Source organism: Pyxicephalus adspersus, chromosome 3 (assembly GCF_032062135.1).
Source record: "Pyxicephalus adspersus chromosome 3, UCB_Pads_2.0, whole genome shotgun sequence".
In the NCBI taxonomy this organism is placed as follows: Eukaryota; Metazoa; Chordata; class Amphibia; order Anura; family Pyxicephalidae; genus Pyxicephalus; species Pyxicephalus adspersus.
This window is the reverse complement of record NC_092860.1, coordinates 19633764-19658213: the sequence shown is the minus strand read 5'-3', so window position 1 is coordinate 19658213 and position 24450 is coordinate 19633764. Positions and strand designations below refer to the sequence as shown.

The window sequence follows — 24450 nt, the reverse complement described above, 5'->3', positions numbered from 1 at the left end:
GTTAGGTACACACTTGCAATAATTATCGTTAGAAAACGAACGACTAACGATTATGCACAATTCTGTACATGCTGTAACAATACGATTGTTCAAATATAATCCACCAATAGTTTACACACCCTAGATACTATTGTTTGAATGATGCGGGAAGGGACATGTACAGGAGAAAGTGTACTGCAGAAACAACCACGATCATTGAACAACCGTACACACAATAGATAGTGAATGATCGTCGCTCAATTAGATCCGCCGGGAAGTCGTTTGTTTCCAGCGACAATCCTAGTTCGTCGGTATCGTTGTGCACTATTTTTGTTAGCAATTATCAGACGATCGGTCGTTAGTTGTTCGTTTCCAAGGATAATTATTGCAAGTGTGTAGGCTGCTTAGCTCTCAATCCTCCTGTGCTATTCTAAAAAAAACAATAGCTAACACTATTGTATGAGAATTACATGGAATGCCTACTTGTCAAGCTTGTTTTGCTAGTTAAATATTCAATGTATCCTTACCAGACAGCTCATCCAGACCCTGAGCTCCGCTGACTTTGTGCAGACTACACTGCTTTGAGAAATGCTGCCTGGTCTGGCCCCCTGCTTTAACTGTACAATCAATATGGTACAGCACACCAATGACAATATCATTCTGTTCTCCCCTGGTCTATGGAAGCTTACAGTGTTGTTAGAATGCCACTGTGAAGAGGATAAGAGAAGGCTGATGCCAAGGCTTATTTTATAAGAATCCATAACTGGATTAAATGCTAAGTTTTGTATATGACAAGGTTTCAGCACTAAAAAGTAAGCAAAGCCAACATTTTTACTTTTGGATAAAATTAAAATCCTTGTCAAAAACCCTGTTTTAAAGACTTAAGAGGAAATCTTCCAACAGTGTAGGGACTTTTTATCTATAACAGTTATCAACAAAGCATTTGTCCCTGAAAAAAGGTTTCTGCCACCTCTTTACTCTTATGGCAACTCTTATATTTAGAGTTTCCTTCCCCTTTATTTTTCAGTGATGGTGTTCACCAAAACAGTAAGGGTTTTAAAACATTCCCTGGTGGAGAATCATCCAGGTCCATGTGTTTCAATGGGAATATTTGTCAATAATTGATTCACTATCAGGGAATGTTTAAGGGAATGTCAGATTCTTGCTTTATATATAGAGCCCTATGAGGCATAAATCACATCAATAAAAACATAGAAGAAGGTCTAACACTTTCCGAATGTATCCAAAATCTAAAAAAAAAGATATGTCTTTACATACACTTTTAAGCATGGTGCTAAACAGAGAAATATCAAAGAGAAACTTCATTCTTTACATGATGCTCCAGAACATAAAAATACACATAGATACTATGAAAACAAATTCTTACCTTTTTTGTAGAAAATAATAAAAGTAGACTAGCTATTCTAATAAGATGTTGATCAGTGACATAGCTATACGATTCTGAAAACAAGTCAAAGGAGATCCCACAAACATGGGCTAGACCTGGTGGCACTCCCAGCTATAAAATCCTACATTGTTATTAACAAGCTCCTACACTGACAATTGCACAGCCATTCTATACCTTGTGCTGATTCTGTAAAAATCTATGATCTATGTGTGGGAAAAGTCCGATAACTTCTAAGCATTGGAAAATGAAAAAAAAAACATAGTTAATTTGTTAGGGTTGAGGGGTTTTGTAAAGGTTTAAGCTTTTATTACCAGATCTCCAATCAGGGGTTATCATTGTCCTGTGATAGCCATTTTGGCTGCCCACAGAAACCTAGATGCCAACCAGTCAGCCACTTTTTATTTTTCATGTTTATGCAGCTGCATGTACTATACGTTTTGAACTGAATTGCTGTGTGTTGTCCATTTATTTCAAGATGCTACAAAAAAACTGTTTGCACTTTTATTGTGTTTTCCAGCACAGCACACAGTACCTACATTACCTGTGGAACCATGCAATGTGCGGTACAGCAATGTGTGTGATATATGCAGGCATAGGATAGGCCTAAAAACAAACACTATATGGTCAAAAGATGGTGCACCCCTTACCATCACTTACACTACAGACAAAAGTTGACACTTGCAAATTAGTTGAGCCTTTGTAAGAATAACATATATAAAATACATTTTAAACCATTATGTTCTTTCAACTTTGTAGCAACAGTTTTAAATATGACTCTTTTTGCTCCAGCATGACTGTGCCAATATACACACATCAGGTCGATAAAGACATGAATTGATGAGTCTGGTATGGGGGAACTTGAGCGGCCTGAACAGAGCCCCAACCTCAACACTAATGAACACTTTGCTCCATTTAGATGAACAGCTGTACTTCTGTCCAGCACAGCCAATAGAACAATGTGATGCATTCTTGAAAAAAGTTTTATTCTTTTTCTGTTAAGAAAGTGTATCTAGTAGTGGGTAATCTGTATATAATTTCTAAGTGCAACAAGTATTTCCAAAGCACTGATTAATGTTCTGAACTGCCACACGGCCTAATCATACCAAACGATTTTCAGATCGTCTGCCATACTTTTAAATAAGTCCAAAGAGTAGGTTCCATATTGCTCGCTGATACATCTAACTTTAATGATACAAACAGATGCAGGAAGCAGACTCTTTATGAAGATAAGAGCCTTGCTGTGTTTCTCACGTACTCCTAATATTCACTATTTTGAAAACGCAGGCAATGCATGGTCACACTTTTACTACACCAGAGAAACTGCTGGAGCTTTTTAAAAAGCTTAACTATTATATATAACTACTTTGCTCTAAAATAAGCTAAAACAGACAATGCAAAGTATTCAGTATCATGTTATGGTGCTGGTATTGGTACTCACAATGACATCATGCTGGCCAAGGACAGGCATCTCCCAAAGGGACTGATTGGTGAAACGATTGAAATAATAAGGACGACTCTCCCTCTTACTCCAGCATTTCTCCCATCCGGCCTGTATAAGTTCATCTAGGGAGAAATAAAAGTATTCAACATTACATAAAAAACAAAAATCTTCCTAGTAGATGCAATCAACTTTCAAACTTTTTCATATGAGAATGAAGGAATTTTTTTTATGAGAAAGTATGAAGATAAAGGAAACACCTGCCATCTGTTATACAAACAACAGAGAATTTATAGACAAACAGTAATTATGAAACGCACGTTTTCTTTGTCCACTACTGCTCTTCTATTATTTTTTTCCAATTCCCCTGCACTCTGCAATCTCCACAGAACAATCTTTAAGCTACGTACACATGTGGAATTATTGTCGCTGGAAACAAACGATTAACGACCAATCGTTCGATATTCGTTAACAAAAAAAGTGCAAAATGATTGGCAAACAACACCGATAAACGAGCAATGTCACTTGAAACGGACGACTGTGCTGGCGGATCCGTCTGTGCGACGATCATTCGCTATCTATTGTGTGTAGTGATCGTGGACTGTTCTGCGGTACACATTCCCTGGTACACATCACTTCATGCATCGTTCAAACGATCGTATTTAGTGTGTGTATATTATTGGTGGATTATACTTGAACGATCGTATAGTGCACGATTCTGTTCAAAATAATTGTGAATAATCGTTGATCTGTCGTTAGTCGTTCGTTTTCTATCGACAATTATTACACGTGTGTATCTAGCCCTAGATGCTGCTGCAGCAGGTATTTGGCCTGTCTCATGTCTTATCTAATGACCTAACAGGATTATCTAGGCCATTCCTCTTTATCTGTGCTGTCCTGGCCCTCCACTTTCAGTTATTTGCTTTTTGTTCTTTCAGTCACTAAGACTACGTACACACGTGCAATAATTGTCATTAGAAAACAAGCCATTAATGACTGATCAACGATTATTCACAATCATTTTACACTATCATATTGTGCACAATTCTGTACATGCTGAATTGATACGATCAAATACGATTCAAATATAATCCACCAATAATGTACACACACTAGATACAATCTTTTGAATGATGCAGGAAGTGACATGTACGGGAAATGTGTATCACAGAACAATCCGCAATCACTGAACCTAATCAGATCCGCTCGGATGGTCGTTCTTTTACAGCGACATTCCTTGTTCATCATCGTCGTTGTGCACAATCAGTCATTATTTGTTCGTTTCCAAGGATATTTATTGCACGTGTGTATGTAGCCTTAGTCTCAACTTTATGTGTGAGTGCTTCCTATATTGACTAAAATGTATTATTCTGCTGTCATGGTTTTTATTTTACAGACTTCTGCTAAACTTAAGCTACGTACACACTTCCAATTATTATCGTTGGAAAACGAACGACGAACGATCCTGCACGATATCTACGAACGATCGTATAGCACCGATCCTGCACATAGAGATAACGACACGATCGTTCGTAGATATTGTACACACTATAGATACGATCGTTTGAGTGATAGAGGAACTATGTGCACGACAGGAAGTAAACGAACGTTCGTTCATTACGCATGCTCAGACCATGGACGATCAACGAATGACCGTACACACGAACGATGGTCAACGATCGTCGTCCAATCCGATCCGCCGGTCCGGTCGTTCATTTCCAACGACTTTCCTCGTTGGTTACTTTTTTTACGAACGATTTTTGCCCAATCGATCGTTCGTCGATTTTGAACGATAAAAATTGGAAGTGTGTACGCACCTTAACACTCAGTGGAGACACAAATCAGAGACTTCAGGACAATAGACATAATACAAAGGAGCCAAGGTTTGTGATTTAATGTTCAGTGGTGGCTGGGAAGAACTGATAACAAAAGTGAGGTAAACTGGGAGACTAGTACAGTAGAGGGAGAAAGGAATGGGGCTAGATTTAGGTTTGCCTGAAATGCATAGTTACCACAGGGGAAGGTGACCTGATTTTGGTAAATGGGAAATGTAGAGTTGGGTATTGATTATAATATTTAGCATACCTGCAAAGCATGAGAACTATGTCTGACACTAACAGTGTTGAACCAAGAAAATTTTTTAAGCTGGGTGGGATGAAGTTGTAGGTGGGGGGCAGCCCCTGCATTGTGACCCAACTCATCAGCAACCACCCTAAAACAGCTGGGTGGTTACCGATAAGTGCCAGGTTGGCTGGGGAGAACACTGACTAACATTACCTAAAGTGACTGGGCTGAGCTGTGCATGCAGGAGATCTGTCCCTGTCTCCCTGCACTGTCTGGTCAGTGATTAGAAACTAGCAAAGACTGTGGATTCCTCCTTTGCGAGGTTACATCTATTAGAGCTGCTGTAATGAGGGTCTAAAAGGAGAGATAACAAACCAAGTCAAAGTAGAAAAAAAGTACTAAGGGATATTACAAAGGGAAGGATAGGGAGGTTTGGGGGTACTTCCAAGGTGCTAAACTAAAGCTACGTACACACAGCAGATTTTTATCGCCCGATAATCGGCATCGACCAATTATCGGGCGAAAATCTGCCGTGTGTACAGTGGGTGTCGTCCATCGTCCGGACGACCGACCTGCCGGATCCACGGACGATGGACGACAGCCGATCGTAATGAAAGTGAAGGGGAGAGCGCGCAGCAGGGTGCCGCTCCGTCGCTCTCCCCCCTCCCCTCTCCATAGAGCATGAACGGTGCTGTATGTACAGCACCGTTCATGCATCGTGCACTCCCTTGTCGTTGGAAAGGATCGTGAAAGATCCTTTCCAACGACAAAAATTGGCAGTGTGTACGCAGCTTTACACAAGGATACGGGCCATCAAATAGGTCATAATCCAAAATTCTCTTTTTTTGAAGCAAACTAGTTTACAATATTGGCAACAGCAGGGTCACCTCAAATAGTACATTTTTATACAGGTCTATATATCATACCAGTAAAGGAGTACTGAGAAAGATAAAGGGGCCGATTTGTTTTTTTTACAAGAGTAACAATCCCTATAAATGATGCAATGTTTTGAGCTCTAGGTTTATACTCGGAGGCAAAAGTTCAAACATAATGAAAGTGACTGTATATAGTAAAATCAAACACACATTATAGAAACCATTGTGAGATGGTAATTTTTTTACCTGGCAAGTCAGAGACAGGACGGGAAGGTCGTGGTGAGCTGGAGGTACTTGGAGACAAGCTGATCAAGGCGGCATCCTCTTGTGGACTTCCATGGTTATCACGGGCCATGTTGGCAAGATAAGGGCAAACTAGAAATGCAAAAGGATAAAGAATTATGGGACCAATGTGACTAGATCTGTAATATAAGTCTGACAATTGCACATAGGACAGAGATGAACATTGTGTAAGAGGAGGATGAAGTTCTGTCTAGGCTCTAATTATAAAAAAGGGAATCACACTTTCCCTCATACATTCCCTTCTGGGATTCCACCAGGTCCATGAGTGGTAATGGCAGTTGCTGATTCCCACCAAGGAATGTTTGAGTGAAAGTCAGATTCCTCATTTTATAAATAAAAATACATACACACATATTATATATAAAATCAGTTTTGTTACTAAACATACTGAGTTCACATATAAAAGCTTTACAGTGAAATATAATTTGCAGGAAATGACTTACTAATTAAAATGTGCTTCTACCTATTGTTCTGTAGAACATTCTCTAATTATGTACTACAAACATTTTTGCACTGCTGTAATTGAACTCAGATGATGAAAGACATGTTTTATTAGTAATATGTGCCAATTTAAATAAATTAGCAGGATTACATAACACTGTGTTAGGATTATTTTTTTAAATCTAGATAAATTTTTTTTATTTCTTTTATATTTCCTAAATATTAACATTCACGGGAAATTCCCAAGTTAATTTACCTAAAATGTTACACCTATGCACATCTGACAATCTAAGCATATGTAGTATGAAAAGTTGTCATAGATTCAATTAGGAGACATTCATCAAACATAAAGTACACTTAGTGGGCTGGAAATGTGCAGCATTTTCTGGTGATTTTGCACTTCTGCCTGATGAGAAATCAAACGGTGATGGTTGCTTTGCAGCCCAGAAAGTCAAAAGGACACTGAGCAACCAAGCAAGTTAAATAAATAGTGCAAACTCCCGTGACAATATGGTGTAACCTATAGCAACCTAATAAGAATGTTTTTGAATGATAGCAGTGAGCTGGTCTCTTTGGTTTCTATATGTTGCTGAACTTCTGAATTTTTGTCAAACTGGATAGCAATTTCATGCTTATATAAACCACAGACCCCTAACCCCTCTCAGTACAGGATAAAAGATCGACCTTCAGACTGAGACCAGTCATTATTGCCCCCAAATTCCCTTGCACAGCATAAACAGGCCAGGCACAGGCAAGGCAAGCTTGCATTCCTTAGACAGAGTTCCTCCGACAGTCAGATCATACTAACATAACTTGCAGTCTTCTGAAGTGTATGGTGAACACTCACACAAAGCAAGAGTTCCTCTTTATGATTGAAATAGGTATAATGATCAACACACAATCTTCCATTCCCAAATGTGTTTCTCACTTTCTAATCATTTATCGATGATCAACAATCTTTATAAATGTGTTGTTGAGCATCATATACCTCCAGTGGTTCCTCAAAATGTTCTGTTGTTGTACACAACACTGTTAAAGCCCAAATCACATGGACCAAAACAATTAAAGCAGAACTCCAGTAATGCTTAAAACCCAAGTTAAGCCAAAGTTGGTCATCTCTGAATTTAGTCCATAGGAGGGCAATCAGGAACCCTGTATTACAGTGACATCTATCTTCATGAGGAGGCAGGAGTAGTCATAGGAAGTAGATGATGACCAATTACAGGACCTCAGTCTGTGAACAGAAAACTAAAGGGCACCCAAAGTCCTAGTTGTGTGTGGATAGGCACAAAGCTACACAGCAAGGTTTTTGTGTATGTAAAGTTCTGTTCCCAAAGTAATATTTTTTCACTAACCAGTATGATAATAAATCAACAGAATTTACTTTGTTTGATGTAGGTTTTATTCGGGCGTTAAAGTCTGGGTACACACGTCCAATGGCTCGGGGCCGATATCAGACGAGAATCTGGCCCTTGTGGCCATAATTTTTGCCCGTGTGTATGAAGCTTCACTCTAGGTACTCCTAACTAAAGGGTTACCCCTGAACTAAAGAACAAGTTTACTTATCATATTCCCCTTAAACCCACAGGCCCCTCCTCATTGAAACTGGTTCCATGCCATATCTTCCCCTATTTAAGGTACAGAGCTGGGTAATAGGTTGGCACTATATAAATCCTGTTTATTAATAATAATAAAAATGACTTTGTGCTGCAGGCTCATGCACTAATGATATCCATCACAATAAAGGACGAAGAATCACACATTTTAGGGAAGAACACAGATAGCCTAATCACAACCCAGAGGTTGGATGGAAGAGGAACTGCAATGACCACAAGAGGAGTAGGGAAAGAAAACTTGCTCTTTATATCCTCCTAAATCTAAATGTGCATTTAATCCCTGCACTGCAAAGGAAGTTTTAGATTGTTGTAGGTTATGGGTAGGCCCTCTGCACCTTCCCTTACACCATCAAATGTATTGTACAGGAAAATGGCATCACCTGTGATCACAATTAGAGAAGAGGCTGCAAGGGGTCAGTTATACAGAGGGGTACCAGCCTGAGAGAATAAACCCTTTCTTTCCTTATTGGATCCCCCCCTGAAAAAAACATTTATCACCTGTAGTATTCCTAAAGTTAGGCTTAACAAGCACAAGGGATTTGATTTAAAGTAAAGATCTTATGGGAGCTAAGCAAAATAATTCGGTATGATCTTGTATAAAGTAATTAACTTATTGCAGGATTATTCATTGAAACAAATTTCAATATAATTGATATAATTTACAAATGTTTCTGACCTCACTGAACCCCTGGAACACATTACATGCAAATGTTTTATTGATTAGCTACCAAATCTACTGTCTCAGCCTGCTATTTTAAATGATGAAGTGTAGACCTTGTACAGATGACGGATTGTCTTGCCTGTTATTGTCTACAGTGGAAATTTAGTGTCAGTACAGCGATTCTATGAGGTTGTGTACGGTTTGGTTTTCTGTACATCTCTAGTTGGTTTCTAATACAGGCACTGAAATTTCCTATGACTTAAGGTAACCCTTCCCCTCCACACAACGATATAGATACCAAGATCCAGGCATCTGTGTAGTAAAGCCCTATAAACTTCTATAGAGCAAGTAGACAACAGCAAGAGATACATTTACCTTCTCCATAAAAGTCCGCAGGTCTTTACTGTACAGGTACAAGGAGCCATGGCCTATATGAATGTGTGGAGGGGATGAGGTACTTTATTTCCAGGATGCAGAGAAACATGATAACTGTACTTAATTATCTTTTAAGGCAAAGAATACACTTTTAAATAAGTCAGGCACACTGCAACAAATCAAAGTAACAAATACTTTGGGTTTATTCACACCATGTGCGCCGGTCAGACTGGCTCAGTGCAAGCACAGGTCAAAATTTGTAGTCTACATTGTGTTGGGTATGGAACATCCTGCGTTAAACTCGTTATTTTTTTTCCTAGTGCACCAAGTGGAAAAAAATTATTTTACCTCCTGCTGTAAGCAAAAACAGAACATCAATTCACATAGAAGTCAGAGCAAGACAAAGGCATTTAGTAAGCATTGACAAATGCTGAATCCAGCCTTAGCCCACTTTTACCCCTATTTATTTATGTTTCATTTCATTTACAAATAACCAATGCAATAACCTGAATAGCAGAGATAAAGTTTAATGCAATAAAAATAACAGGAAGTACATTCATCAATACAAATATATACACCGGGGCTACGACGGGGGCATCTGAGGAGAAATGAAGGACAGCTGAAGAAAACATTTAAGTGTTCTCCCCGGGCCCTTTTAGCCGGGCGCACCACCCAGCACTTTTCAGGTGCTTACTGAAGAATTATGTCACAAAACGGGGTCACACAACTACAGCTTCTGGAATCAACACTGCATTTATCAATACAGATGTGTAGACCAGGGCTATTGGGGGTAAATTTAGAGGAAATCGGGGGCATTTGAGGGAAACGGGGGAACATTTGAAGAGAAATGGGGGTGAGTTATTACATTTATGTATAGAGATACTTAGACCAGTGCTATGATAGGGCAAATAAAAGAGAAATAGGGGACATTTGATGAAAAATGTGGGTCAATCAGTCCATTTATCTATACAGAAATGTACACCAGCACTATAAGGGGGGCATTTGGGTAGAAATGGGGGTCATTTAGTACATTTATATATACAGATATGTAGAGAAGAGCTATAAAGTGGAGAAGAAATTATGGACCTGTAAGGAAAAGTGGAGGCATCTGAAGGGAAATTGTAAGTAAGTTAGTATATTTATCTATACAGATATGTAGACCAGCAATACAAGAGACGCAGTTGAGGAGTAATAGGGGACATTGGAGCAGAAACAGGGGGCAGTTAGTATATTTATTTATACAGATATGTATACCAGAGGGGGACACATGAGGAAAAGTGGGGGTCATCTGAAGAGAAATGGGGGTCAGGAAGTATATTTATCCAAAGTACACCAGCACTATTAGGGGGTAAAAAAGATATAGGGGGCACATTTGAGTAGAAATGGGGGTCAGTTAGTACATTTATACCTACAGATATGTACAGCAGAATTATAAGGGGTAATTAAAGGAGATTTAGGGGGCATTTGAGAAAAAATGGGTGACATTTGAGTAGAAAGGGTGGTCAGGAAGTATATTTATGAATAGATATGTACCAGCACTATTAGGGGGTAAAGGAGATATAGGGGGGGCACATTTCAGTATAAATGGGGGTCAGTTAGTACATTTACACCTACAGATATGTACACCAGAGATATAAGGGGGCATTTGAGGAAGAAAATTATAAGACATTTGAACAGAAATGGGGGCAGGTAGCATAATTAAACAGCAGAGCTATGAGGAGGGTCAGTCAGTACATTTATCTATACAGATATGAAGAGCAGAGCTATGAAGGGGACATATGAGGAAAAGTGGAGACGTACGAGGAAAGTGGGGTTCTGTCAGCACATTTATCTATACAGAAATGTACATAAGTACTATGAGGGGGATATATGAGGAAAATGTGGGTCAGTCAGCACATTTATCCATAGATATATATACAGCAGGTCTATGAGGGGGCAAATCTGAGGAGAAATGGGGGACGCATGAGGAAAATGGGGGTCAGTCAGCACATTTATCCATAGATATATATATAGAGCAGTGCTATGAAGGGGGGAAATCTGAGGAGAAATGGGGGACACATGAGGAAAATGAGGGTCAGTCAGCACATTTCTACAGAAATGTATGTACTATGAAGGGGACATTTGAGGGGTGACTTGGAAGCAATGTAATAGTTTGGTATGTGTATTACATAATTATTAGCATATTACAGTCTCATTCATAATATGTTTCTGTTTGTTGCTTATTCTCTGTTTGTGGGATACATTGCATGCAGATAAATAGAGCAGCCTCCTGTATGATGCAATGGGGTGTAATTGGGAGGAATGGCGGGTGATGTGTATGTGTGTCAGTCTCCGTGGCGGTCCTGTCACATAATAATATCCAGGGCTCCAGCCATAGAGTACAGACCACTCCTCCATGTACACACTGGCTGCGTATGGTGACAAACTCGGGCCGGCTGCAGTGATAATATTGCTGCGCAGCGTCTTCCCGCCTGACAGAACTGTGAGGGGAAAACATGGAGCCGAGTCCATGTAAACAAGCCGCCATATAGTGCTATAGGCGCCCGGGTGGTTGTAAGTTATAAGCCTACGTTCCCTAACTCTATACAAAGCTAAATCACAAGCAGCCTACAAAGCCGCGTACGCGTCGCCCCATGGTGGACATGGTTCAGTTATTGCTGTTTTATTCCCAGTGATTATTAATATTCTCCGCTTCCCTCTCATTTTTGGCGCGCTCAGGCAGCCGCCTTTTTCTCTCATCGTGCTCGCGCCACATAGAGCGCGCTCCCCGGGCGGTTCCAAGATGGCGCTGAGGGCTGCGCTGGCGGCTCGGAATGGGGGGAGTGGGCTTTGCAGTGATTTTGCGGGGTGCTGGGGGCGCGTTGGCCGCTCTGGCCGGGCTCTGCGGGTGCTCGGGGGTTTGCGGCGCCGGACGGTGCTGGTGTCAGAGCGTGGGACGCCCCGGGAGCCTCACCTGGGGGCCGAGGCAATCTCCGTCACTGACTCCTGTCCGTTCGCTGCTATCCCGCCTCCGCCTCTCCCTCCCCGCCGGGGCCGCCATCTTGTATTCCAGCCCCGGCCCTCCTTAGTGCGCACGCGTGGCCAGCAGGGCCACACGGGGGAATCAGGCCGCCATCTTTGTTGTGGCATGTACATTCTAGGATAGTGGAGGGAATGACAGCACAGTTAAAGTGTACCTAAACTCAGAATTTTCACTTTACGTAAAAGAGTAGACAACCCTTTTGTGTTAAGTAAAAATTCTGTGTTTGTTTTTTTTTAATGCAACACCTTTAAAAAAAAAAAGTGCAGCACCTCCCCCTATCAAATGAATAGGAGCGCAAAGCCACCCAGAATACCAACGTCACGCAAGTTTGAACACCTCAGGCATGCGCAGAAGGAGCCCTTTCGTCACAATTGGGGGGGAAAAAGCAAAATGTCACTGCGCACGTGTGTATGTTTTTTCCCATCTACATCACCTAATCTCACGCCTGGGTCGGGTGACGTAGGAAGAAGAGGAGAAGATGGCAGGGCCCCGGTCCGAAGACAGATACCAGGACGACGCGGGACCCGATGGAAGAGACCTCAAGACCCATCAACTGCACTGCGGGATTGATGGTAAGTGGATTTTTTTTTTTGTTTCGGCTGTTTTTGAGTTTAGTTTTACTTTAATGTGACTCCAACCAAAGCATATAAATCAAATTTACGGTCTGAGTTAATATTGACCCCCTAGCGGTATTCCTAGGTGTGACTCGGGGTCGCTTTAACCTAAAAAAAACCCACTTACCTTGCTCCGTTGTCATCCCCTGGTGTCCTTCTGGTCCTGGGGACACGTCCTGCTCCTCCGGTGACGTTGGTTCAGATCGAAGGGTAATTCAAATAATTTTGTATTGGATTAAATACAAAATAGCTGTATTGAGTCCAATACAAAGAAATTTTCATATATATATATATACATACACTACATGTTTAACTATTTTTTTTAACATTTTTTTATATTAAAAGTTTATTATTAAATTTATGAAATATTGGACATATTTCGGTGAGTTATGCCTAAGAATTATAGGCCTATAGTGAGCATACCTGGCAACTTTTGAGGAAGGCCAGGGCTCTCAGATTTTCCCTGGTACCTTTGTGTTGTGTTAAAATTGCTAAAATAAAGTGTGTGTATCTATTAAAAATAACATTTCATGTACATTGAATGCAGGTATTGATTAGAGCAGGTGGATATCAACCAAAGACCGAAATATTCATTATTAACAGGTGCAACATTAACAGGTAGATTCTGGTGTGACATTCACCACAATAACAATAACGTTAGGTCTTTTTTGCCATTTGTGTCCCTATCCTAGTGATTGACCCTCTCTAATGGTCCTGGCCATCTATGTAACAGAAATGAAAGTGAAGGGAATGCCAAAACATTAACTATATTATATTTATATAAATATTCTAATAAGGACTCTTCTTCCTGGGTAAACTTTTTAGGAGGATATTATGGAATTTATAATCAATAGAATATAAATATGTTTTTTTTTCCTAATTTGTAAAGATATTCTCTCACTTCCTGTTGAGACTGCAAAACAGGAAGTGAAGGCAAATCTCCCAAATGTTGATCAGAAGCTACTTCCCTACCGCCAAAATTACAGCTATCTGGGGCTCGATGAGGGAGATTTCCCCATACTTCCTATCCTGCTGACATTATTATTATTGTACAGGATTTATATAGTGCCAACAAATTATGCAGCGCTGTACATGGAATAGAGGTTGCAAATTACAGACAGTGACACAGAAGGAGGAGCAGATCCTGCCCCGAAGAGCTTACAATCTAAGAGACATAATAAAAGCTGTTTTAGAGGTTACCCGACCTAGTGAAATTTGGTAAAAAGTTTTCAGGATGGATTAAGCATTCTATTGGGGACACATATTTAATCATACTCAATAAAGATAAATGCATAATGAAGGATAAATCGTAAGCCCCACCTTTTTGTGTGCATGCTGAGGAAATCAAACCCAAAGCGGAACTATCAGTAAAAAGAGAGAATGGCACTTACCTCTTTAGGAAGAAAGCCATTTATACCTCCAGTAGGTCCCGCATTGTCCCACCATCCTTCCGGCATAGACTGGACAGTGGGTGCAGCCATCTTCTTCTAGGTTCTTTTTCCTATGTCACATGATGTCACACCGCTCAGGCACAAGATCAGGTGACACTCCTTCTGGAAAACATAAAAAAATGTGTAGATCTTACTAAAGCGGAACGATAATTTAAAAAAAAAATTGCCATAGAGCAGGTTCTTTATTGAGGCTTTATATAGGCAAAGTCTCTTCTGCAATTAAACAAACTGCCCTGCCTGGTGCTAAACAATACTTTTTTTAATGCATAGCACCCAACTGTCCTAGTTTCAGTGAGTGGGTACTGATTTTTAACAGACCGTTCTGACATTGCCCTGGCTGCAGGAATCATTTATGGTGCAGGGTGCAGCAATCTCTTCTTCAAATCCTTCTCGCGATCGTCAGCCGCACTGGCATGACCCAACTCTTATGCAGTCCCAGCATGCAGTTCATCACCTGATTAAAAATTTTTAAAAGTTGAACTTTAGTTCCACTTTAATGCATAACAGTCTGGTGTAATTTTGCAGGCTCCCACTAGATAGCGCTATTGACCTTATAGAGCAGTGGTCCCTAACCAGAGGTCCGCAAGAAAATTTTGGTGGTCTGCAGAAAAATTTCGACACTCTACGAAAAGACATTTTCATCTGTCACGGCAATAAAACTCAGTTCCAGGCTCGGCTTAAAATAAAAATATCTCTCCGTCTTGTAGTAACGTCATTGGAGCCAAAAATCCATAAACTTATTTCAAACAAGCAGAAACAAATATCACACTAAAAATGTGTAATACCCAAATAAGCTTTAATTATTTTGTAATAATCAAACTAACTTTAATAATTTTGTTACAATAAAACAAGCTTTAAAGATTTATTTATTTTTACATAAGCATTTATAATTTTTTTGTATTTAACCTCCCTAGCGGTAACCCCCGCCGGCGTCTGGCATCATCCATCGCCGTGATCCCTGTCTTCTTCCTCCGGCGTCTTCTGCACACGATGAGTCACTGGGGAGTTCCCGGTGATGTCGGTGCGTGTGTACATTGCCGGTGGGGTGGGAAATTCAAAATCCATTTGTTTTTCATTCAATACAAAATAACTGTATTGAACGCAATACACTGGATTTATATGTGTAAAAGCAGTACATTGTTTTCATGAACATTTCTTTTACAGTATAATATATATATTGTTATATATAATAGTATAATATATATATTGTTTTAATTAATTTATTATTTTTACATGAACTTGTGTTTCAAACTTTATTATACTCATATTAATATGTTATACTGTAAAATAAATTTTCATGAAAAACAATTTACCACTTTTAGACATATAAATCCAGACATGTACCGCTAGGGAGGTTAATTGGTGCATTTCAACAATTTTAATAAAATGGAAATTCGATTATTATTTTACAAACGTATTCATTTTTTAAAAAAGGAATCATATTAATGGTCCGCGAGATTCAAACTGATAAATTTAGTGGTCCGTGAGGTCCGAAAGCTTGGGACTACTGTTATAGAGTGAATTTGTAGTTCCTTGAATGGTCCCTGTGTCTCTGCATTAGCCACCCATCAGTACATGATGATAGAAGTGCCCTGTATAAATATTTGGGCTTCTTCTCAAACACTCTTACCTGCTGGTAGTTAACATGGCTCAAAAAATAAGAAGCTCAAGTAATACACTTCTTAAAGGCTTCTTCAGATTTGCAGTCAACCACAGTGTTCTACTGCATTTCAATTCAGGTGAATGCAAGTGGTTGATAACCATTTTTTTGCATGTGTTTGCACTTGGCTACAAATGCAATGGATGGTGATGCAGTTCCTGGAAGTGTCAAGTCACTTCTGGTTGTGAAGTTGCTTTTCCTTCTCTGGATGAAGAACCGTACCTCAGGTGTAATGCCATGCATGCAGCCGCATTAACCTGTGGAGTGATTTGCTGTTCCTGGGTGCATAGAGCAATTTAGTATGCTGTCATAGGATTGTTAGCAAACTGCTTATCCACTTCTATGAAGTCACTTCCTCACTACTTGGATCATTGGAGATGGGCTTCAAGGGTCTTCTTTACAGGAAGCCCCTTTTTTTCATGCATTCAGTATATACCCTAGGAGTCCACGATGACAGGCTTTAGGTATGTTCTGCACTCCCATACAAGTTTAAAGCAAAACCCACTTTAGGCTGGTCAGAAAGTCAAATGGGTCCATCCATAAATTCTGAATAATATCATTAACTTCTCAAAGTGATAAAATTGCCACTATCCCAAAAGCTGTTGACACAGACCCCCAAACTCTGCATGAGAATAGAACCGGATCACATGACATGTCACATTGGCTATATTGGCATTGAATTATGTTAGAATGGGTTTCTGTTTTCTTTTTTTTTCAGTGGTTGGCAGATTTTAGTTCTGGATTAACGAGCCTCACACGAGAATTTATAAATAATGCTGAATAAATTACATGACTTTCCTAAGTTTCATAATCATCAGATTACTTAGTGCTGTAAGTATTTATAGTAATACTATTATTATTATAATTACTCAGCTCCAAACACTTTCGTGTTTGCAGCTCTCATATTGTCCAATCAATATCAGTACTTTCTTTTTCAAATCATTCAAAAGCCAAAGCAGTGCAGAAGTGGTTTTGGGGGACTAATAGATTGCTGAAGTGTCTATTAAGAGGACCTGCTACTTGCCCAATTCTATCACATAGGGGTTGGGGAGAATATATGTCTTTGATTCCTGTAGCTTTAAAGTCTTATGATTGTGCAGATGTTACCGCTTAATGTTTGTATAAGCTATATAGCTGTAATGGTGCTACAGTGAGGGAGAGAATTATTTGATCCCCTGCTGATTTTGTACGTTTGCCCTCTGACATAGAAATGACCAGTCTATAAATGTAATGGTAGGTTTATTGTAGCTGTGAGACAGAATAACAACAAAAGAAACCTCAAAATCCTAGTGCTCAAAAGTCAGAGCATGATGTGCATTGTAATCAGTGAAATAAGTATTTGTTCCCCTCAACCAGCAAGATTTCAGGCTCCCTGGTGTCTTCCCTGTATGCAGGTAACGAGCTGACATTAGGAGCACCCTCTGTAAGGGAGTGCTCCTAATCCAAGCTTGTTACAGTACCTGTATAAAGGACATCTGTCCACAGAAGCAATCAATCAGATTCCAAACTAGCCACCATGGTCATGATCAAAGAGCTGTAAGGATGTGAGGGACAAGATTGTAGACCTACACAAGGCTGGACTGGGCTACAAGACTATTGCCAAGCAGCTTGGTGAGAAGTGACAACAGTTGGCTCGATAATTCACAAATGGAAGACACAAAATACCTGTCAATCTCCCTCGGTCTGGGACACCAGGCAAGATCTCCCCTGGTCGAGTTGCAATGATCATGAGAACGGTGACAAAGCAGCCCAGAACTACACAGGAGGAACTTGTCAATAATCTCAGGGCACCTGGGACCATAGTCACCAAGAAAACAATTGGTAACACACTGTTCCCTGAAGGCCTGAAATCTTTCAGAGCCCGCAAGGTCCCCCTGCTCAAGACAGCACATGTATAGGCCCGTCTGCAGTTTGCCAATGAACATCTGAATGAATAAGAGGAGAACTGGGTGAAAGTGTTGTGGTTAGATGAGGAATGCTGCCTATGGAGGTGGACACATTGACCCTGATTTATGAAAGCTCTCCAAGGCTGGAGAGAATACACTTTCAGAAGTTAACTGGGTGATCCAGCAAACCTGGAATGGATGTGTTCCATGATTCAAAACATTTGCTAGCAAATAGAAAATGATTTTTAAAAATCCATTCCATGTTTTCTGGATCACCCAGTTCACTTCTGAAAGTGTATTCTCTTCAGCCTTGGAGAGCTTTCATAAATCAGGGCCATAATGCTTTGTGGGTGTTTTTGTGCTAAGGGGACAGGTCACCTTCACTGCATTACTGTCAAATCTTGGGTGAGCACCTCCTTTCCTGAACCCGGGCATTGAAAATGGGTCAACAAAGGCAACCAAGGCAACAAAGGAGTGGCTGAAGAAGAAGCACATGAAGTTCCTGGAGTGGCCTAGCCAGTCTCCAGACCCTTATTCCCATGGAAAATCTGTGGAGGGAGCTGAAGGTTTCAGTTGCCAGACATCAGCCTCGAAACCTTACTGACTTGGGGAGGATCTGCAAGCAAAGAGGAGTGGGACAAAATCCCTCCTGAGATGTGTGCAAACCTGGTGGCCAACTACACGAAACGTCTGACCTCTGTGATTGCCAACAAGGGGTTTGCCACCAAAGTCATATTTTTCGAAGAGATCAAATACTTATTTCACTCAATACAATGCACATCAAGCTCTGACTTTTGAGCACTGGGTTTTTGAGGGTTCTTTTGTTGTTATTCTGTCTCTCACACCTACAATAAACCTACTATTACAATTATAAACTGGTCATTTCTTTGTCAGAGGGCAAACGTACAAAATCAGCAGGGGATCAAATACTTCTTACCCTCATTGTATATAAATGTTTTTAATATTATCAATATTATTATTTTTATTATCATAATTTTTTTCTCATCACCTGATGCAAGTGTGCACATATTCAGCGGTATTTTCTAAACTTAGTTCAGCTGTGTGCCCACACATCATATGTATTGTGAAAGTGAGTAATTCCTACCTGCATTACTGCTATTCACCATGCAGAGCAGGGATTTTGAATGATACATCTGATTTCTGTCTATATTGTTATAATTATTCTTTTTACTCCAATGATATCTCACAGACACCAGAGGGAGTAGTAACTTCAATCATGAACTCCGAGTATCCCTTTTTGTTGGCTTACATCAGTCTTCTCTGCTGTGTACCATCTACATGAAGGGTGGGTACCACAAGTTCTACCGGTACGTTGTACATAATATGGATGGTTTGTGTAATCACTTCCATTGTGTCAATAAAAGCTGCCAATTTATTTTACTTTCTGATTCATAACAGATAACATAATTTATTCAAATGGTAACACACCCTAAATTTAAAAGCTTTTTCTACAAATTACATCTCTGCACAGCTGATATTACATAGGAAAACTGTTGCTGTAATTGTCGTGATCATCTCGAATCTAGAGGGTATAGACAGTTGTCCCCCAACGCTATTTATAAAAAGAATTGTGACAGGTCATTAAACCACCGACGGGCTGATCACTGTCATTTCCTATAGAGAAGGACGCAGCAGAGTGTCTCCTGCTCATTCTTCCCCCTCCCCTCTTTATTGAACTGCACAGCGATCTGCGTACGTCACTCGTTTGTTTTACTAGTGCTGCAAATTACCACAAAAGATAATTTCCTGCGACATAAATCTATGTACGTAGGTTTAGGTAGGGATAGTAAACAAGTTGTTGTGTTGAAATTTGTAAGCTAATAGAGGTAACTTGGGGTCTCTGACTGTCATTATTTCTTAGACTGAGTGATTAGTACCAGCTTAATAAGGCTGCCAGTTTTGCATTCAGATGGTGTCCGTCCACAGAAAGCCTTCCTGTGCTCATACAATGGTACTTTGTGCAATAAAGTCCTCCGCCAAAAGCTAACCGTTAACCCGTTCTTTTGCACTGGTCAAATCTTTGATGGAAAGCTGCAGGCTTTACAAAATGCATATCTGTTACTCTACTACTAGGTCCTAAAGTACTGTTTACAAAAAAAATCAAGTAAATATACGAATACTCGTATACTGTATGCAAAGAAAAAATAGATCAAATATTAACAATTTAACAGAAATTAAATTATAAATAAGCATTTTTTTTTCTTAGAAAATGATGGACTGGTTTATGTTTTTAACAGCAAGGAGGAGATATAAAGGTATAAGATATAAAGTTGTGTAGTCCTATTTTGACACATCTATCATACTCGGTGTACCGATGGTGCTACACAGGGCCACTATCAGGAAGGAGGGGGTAACTAGGGGTACTTCTGTAACAGGCCCTGATCAAAAGAGCTGTACTTTTGCAATGCTGGAACTTTTAGGGGAAGGGGGGTCCAGGATGTTTACCTAGTATAGGCCCCAGAAATTTCTGAAGGTGGTCCTGGTACTACACATTGGTCATTGGATTGAATTGAAGGGATACTTTTACCCCAGTCACAGCACAAAATAACTGCTTAGCTCCCTCCCTTTTTCTCCACGTTTTATAGACTCTTAGAGGAATAGAGTAATAGACTCTTGCTTTAGAGCTGCCGTACCACAACAAAGTTGGAGTAGGTCACTTATTCAAGTGCACAAGGATAAAGTTAAAGCATGAAGTAAATAAAGAAGTTTACCAGTTTACTAACCTCGAATCAGCATGTTACCTCGAATCAGCATAGGTTTCATATGTGCTAGCCATCTAGAGCCATGCAGGATAGCTCCAACCTGTCCACATTATTAGGGATGTCTATATATCTCATATTGTATAGGAGAGATAAAGCTGCTTAGGTTACATGTAATTGAAAGTCAGGATTGTCCATATGGTTCATAAAGTTGATATCAATCAATCAATCAATCAGAATCTTGTTTTATAAATATTATTCTATGTTATGTTAAATTAAGCTTTGTGATATCTTGTAATACAATGCCATATAATTACCACCCAATCCCTTCAGACAGAAAGAATTTATCTGGTGCTAGACACCTATATATACAGAATACAACAATAAGGATGCTAATAGGACAAAACTAGGTACAGGTCGACATTCAAAATCTTGGCAAACTCTGTACCTGAGGAGTGCCGGATTTTTTATGGTTATATATGCTGTTAAATATTTAACAGAAAACGACTACCTGTACAGTCCTTTAAATGGATGCTGAATCCATAATGGGGCTAGACAGCAGCAAATAAATGAGCAGGAAAGCAGGTGCAAGCAAGACCCAACAGCTAATTCTGGAGTACAGAGCCATCAAAACATAAACAGCGTCGCCAGAAATCTGAAGGAACCGGATTATCAATGGCTGGATTTTTGAAAGTCAACCTGTAACAAAATAGCAAGTTCCAGTTTCTTGTACAAATTCTTTTCAGATTTAGTTTTTTAACTAAAGTTAAGGCGTTAAAGTTAAGGAGTTCTTAAAGTATCTCATTGTGAGTATCAGCCAAGGTAGGTCATTTTAGATCTAAAATGTCTTAATCATTTTTGTGAATTGGGAGTATGCAAAGTCTTTGCATATTGTTGCAACCTGTTTGGATGTTTTTTGGGTTTGATGGAAACTGATGACTTTTACAATGATCTTGCCTGTGATTGTGGTCATTGTGCAACATTATTGAGTCTCTGCCAACACTGAGAAGTTCAAAAGCAGACTGGATCATTCAAATATGACTGCAGGGCACATCTGGTTTCACTTGAGACAAAATCCTAGCTAATATACGTGAATGTTTTTATCATAAAGTGGAGGACATGCAGGGTCAGACTGAAGATCTGGGGTTATTCTGACATTTATGATGGTCTTTTGCAGCCAGTGAAATTTTAAAAACTAGTAGCATGCAAAAGGACACACAAAATAGAAAAATCTTGGAATTAATCTTAAAATTATACCCCTTCTAGTCAGCGAAATATACCATCAACAGAGTTTAGTGATAACTTTGTGTACTCTATGAGGAAAGCTCTAGGCAGGGTTGATTTAATAAAACTCTTCAAGGCTGGAGAGGATACACGGTCCAAAAACAGAATAAGAAGCCAAGTACATTTCTGGCAGTTTCAGGTTTTTCAGTGCTTGCAGGGTCTATAGGAGATAAAACATAAGAAACCGTGCCTGTGTTTTTTTATAGTTTGGCCTTGACATTCACTTCTGATCCATTCTTTGATAATGTCAGTGCTCAACAGTAATTACTTTTAAAGTACAATGTCCTACTTTGACTGGTCTGTCCAAAAATAGCAATGTAACTACAAATTTTATACATCAAACAAGCTGTAGCATGCTTGCCCAGATTGCATGAGCATAATGAGTTTTTTTTAATCTCAGATAGAAAGTTCTCCAACATGCTAGGAGAATAGGAGGAATTAGTAAAATCCTTTTAAAATCCCAAGAATTTCCGAAATCCTGCCCATATGTAGCATAATCTGTAGGGAACTGTAGTCAGAAATCAGAACACACAGCATCAAAGGCAAGGCATGGTTTATTATAGGTAATATTGCAAAGCATTGGAGGAAATCAGTGTGCTACAGTTTATATACCATGTCTGCCTTTAATAGAGTGGGTATTATAGGTGCCTGCATTTTGTATAGCTCATTGGATTATTGCAGTAGTTTTTCCCTCACCTACTAGATTGTAAGCTCTTCGGGGCAGGGTCCTCTCCTCCTCTTGTGTCACTGTCTGTATCTGTCGATTGCAACCCCTATGTAAAGAGCTGTGTAATATGTTTGTGCTATATAAATCCTGTTTATTATTAATATTATTGATAATAATAATAATAATAATTGTGTGTTAAAGTGGACCTAAACTAAAACTAAAATGTTTACCTTACATAAACAAAAGAGGCAGACAGCCTTTTATATAAGGTAAAATACCCTTCTTTTTGTTTGGGAGAAGGGTAAAAAAAAGGTTCGAAATCCACTTGCATCATTATTAAATAAATCTATTCCAAAGATATCCAAAACAAAACAAAAACTGATAAACTTCTTTTTTTGTGCTACGAAAATACACTAAATATATTGAAAAATCCTTGGCAAGTGAAAAAAGTGTTTTTTGTTGAGCTGTGTAATTAAACCACAACCCTTATTCAGATCCTGCTACTCCAAAACTTTTACAATCAACATAGCTGCAGCCTCTTTAAAATATAATTTACACTATTAAATCCGGTATAAACATAAATAAAGTGTAAGTTGCTTCTCTTTCAGTTGATAGCACTGTGAACTGCAGCAATGCTATGCTTGCATTGGATTTGCCACACACAACATGGCTGCTTTCTCCTACCCTTTGAAATGACATCACAAATTACAGACTCATTTCATTGGCTGCGGAAGGTTTGGCTCCTATTGGCCAACAATAGCAAACAAACAAGAACCTCCCTGCTGTTGTGATTGGCTTTCACAGATACCCTAGCAACACCAAATGGAGATGCAAAGCGAAAGAATGTTTGTGGTTGTGAGTGCTTTGTAGTTTCACTGTTGTGTTGTTTTTGTTGCTGTTTATATTTCTCAGCAATTTAATTTATGTTTTAGCTTCCCGTCATGTCCATCCCAACAAGAAAACAGCTTGTAAAATTAACTGGGATTGTACAATAATGGGGAATTGTGTAATGTTTGCACTATTATTATTATTATTATTATTATTATTATTATTAATAAACAGGATTTTATTAGCGCCAACATATTACGCAGCGCTGTACAATAAATAGGGGTTGCAAATGACAGACGGATACAGACAGTTACACAGGAGAGGACCCTGCCCCACTAAAATACTTTTTTTGTGTATTTTTATAAAAAATAGTTGTGCATATATCATGTGATATAAAAATTTACAACTGTTTTCTTTTTATTCTACAGGTACTTGCAAAAAATGTACAATTTTGAGTCATTTTTACAATTATGCAAACAACAAATAAAAAAATAAGTTTTGGGGAATGAAGCAATGAAACAAAATTTGAAGAAAAAAACAACACACACAGTTATGTTTAAAAGGCAGTGAATCTGACGTTCACTGAAGCCTTCCCTGGTGGAGAATCTTCCAGGTCCACATGTTTCAATAGCAGTAATTGATTCTCAGGAAATATTCAGTGAATGTAAGATTCACTGCTTTATAAATAAACCCCATGGACAGAAAAAAAACACACGGGTGGTTCCTGGGCACTGATTGGGCTTGGAGTGATTTTGATGTGCAGCCTGCAAGGCGTCTATACCCGCGCCTATTCATTGGAACTGATTTATTAAAACTCCCCAAGACTGGAGAAGATAGAATATAATAGGAGAGCCTGGGTGATCCAGCAAACCAGAAATAGATTTCGTAATATAATTTTCAATTATTTGGCAAATGTTTTCAATCCTGGACCAGATCCATTCCAGGTTTGCTGGATCACTCAGTTTTACCCACGATAGTCTCTGGAGTGCTTTGATAAATCTTGTGTCATCCTGGTGTTGCTGAACTCCTACAGTCTCTTTCAGGTCTACATTCACTTCAGCACCGGCTGTACATCATTATTCTTCATCAGCTTTCTACAGTCACAGCACAAGATCAGACCTGTGAAAATAATGCTGGCTGTCAGCTTGTAGTCTTTAT

The 24450-nt window shown here is 39.3% G+C and overlaps 1 protein-coding gene across 1 annotated transcript in view; it reads right to left on the bottom strand.

Moving 5' to 3' along the window:
* Window positions 1–12228, bottom strand: part of PCIF1 (phosphorylated CTD interacting factor 1) — a 29281-nt gene extending 17053 nt beyond the window's left edge. The window contains exons 1-3 of the mRNA XM_072403217.1: window positions 12114–12228; window positions 6011–6139; window positions 2826–2950 (exon numbers count right to left, since the gene is read on the bottom strand). Of these exons, the coding sequence (XP_072259318.1) occupies window positions 2826–2950; window positions 6011–6119 (234 nt within the window). The 5' untranslated portion in view covers window positions 6120–6139; window positions 12114–12228. The remainder of the gene's footprint in view (window positions 1–2825; window positions 2951–6010; window positions 6140–12113) is intronic.
* Between the last annotated feature and the right edge of the window lie 12222 nt (window positions 12229–24450).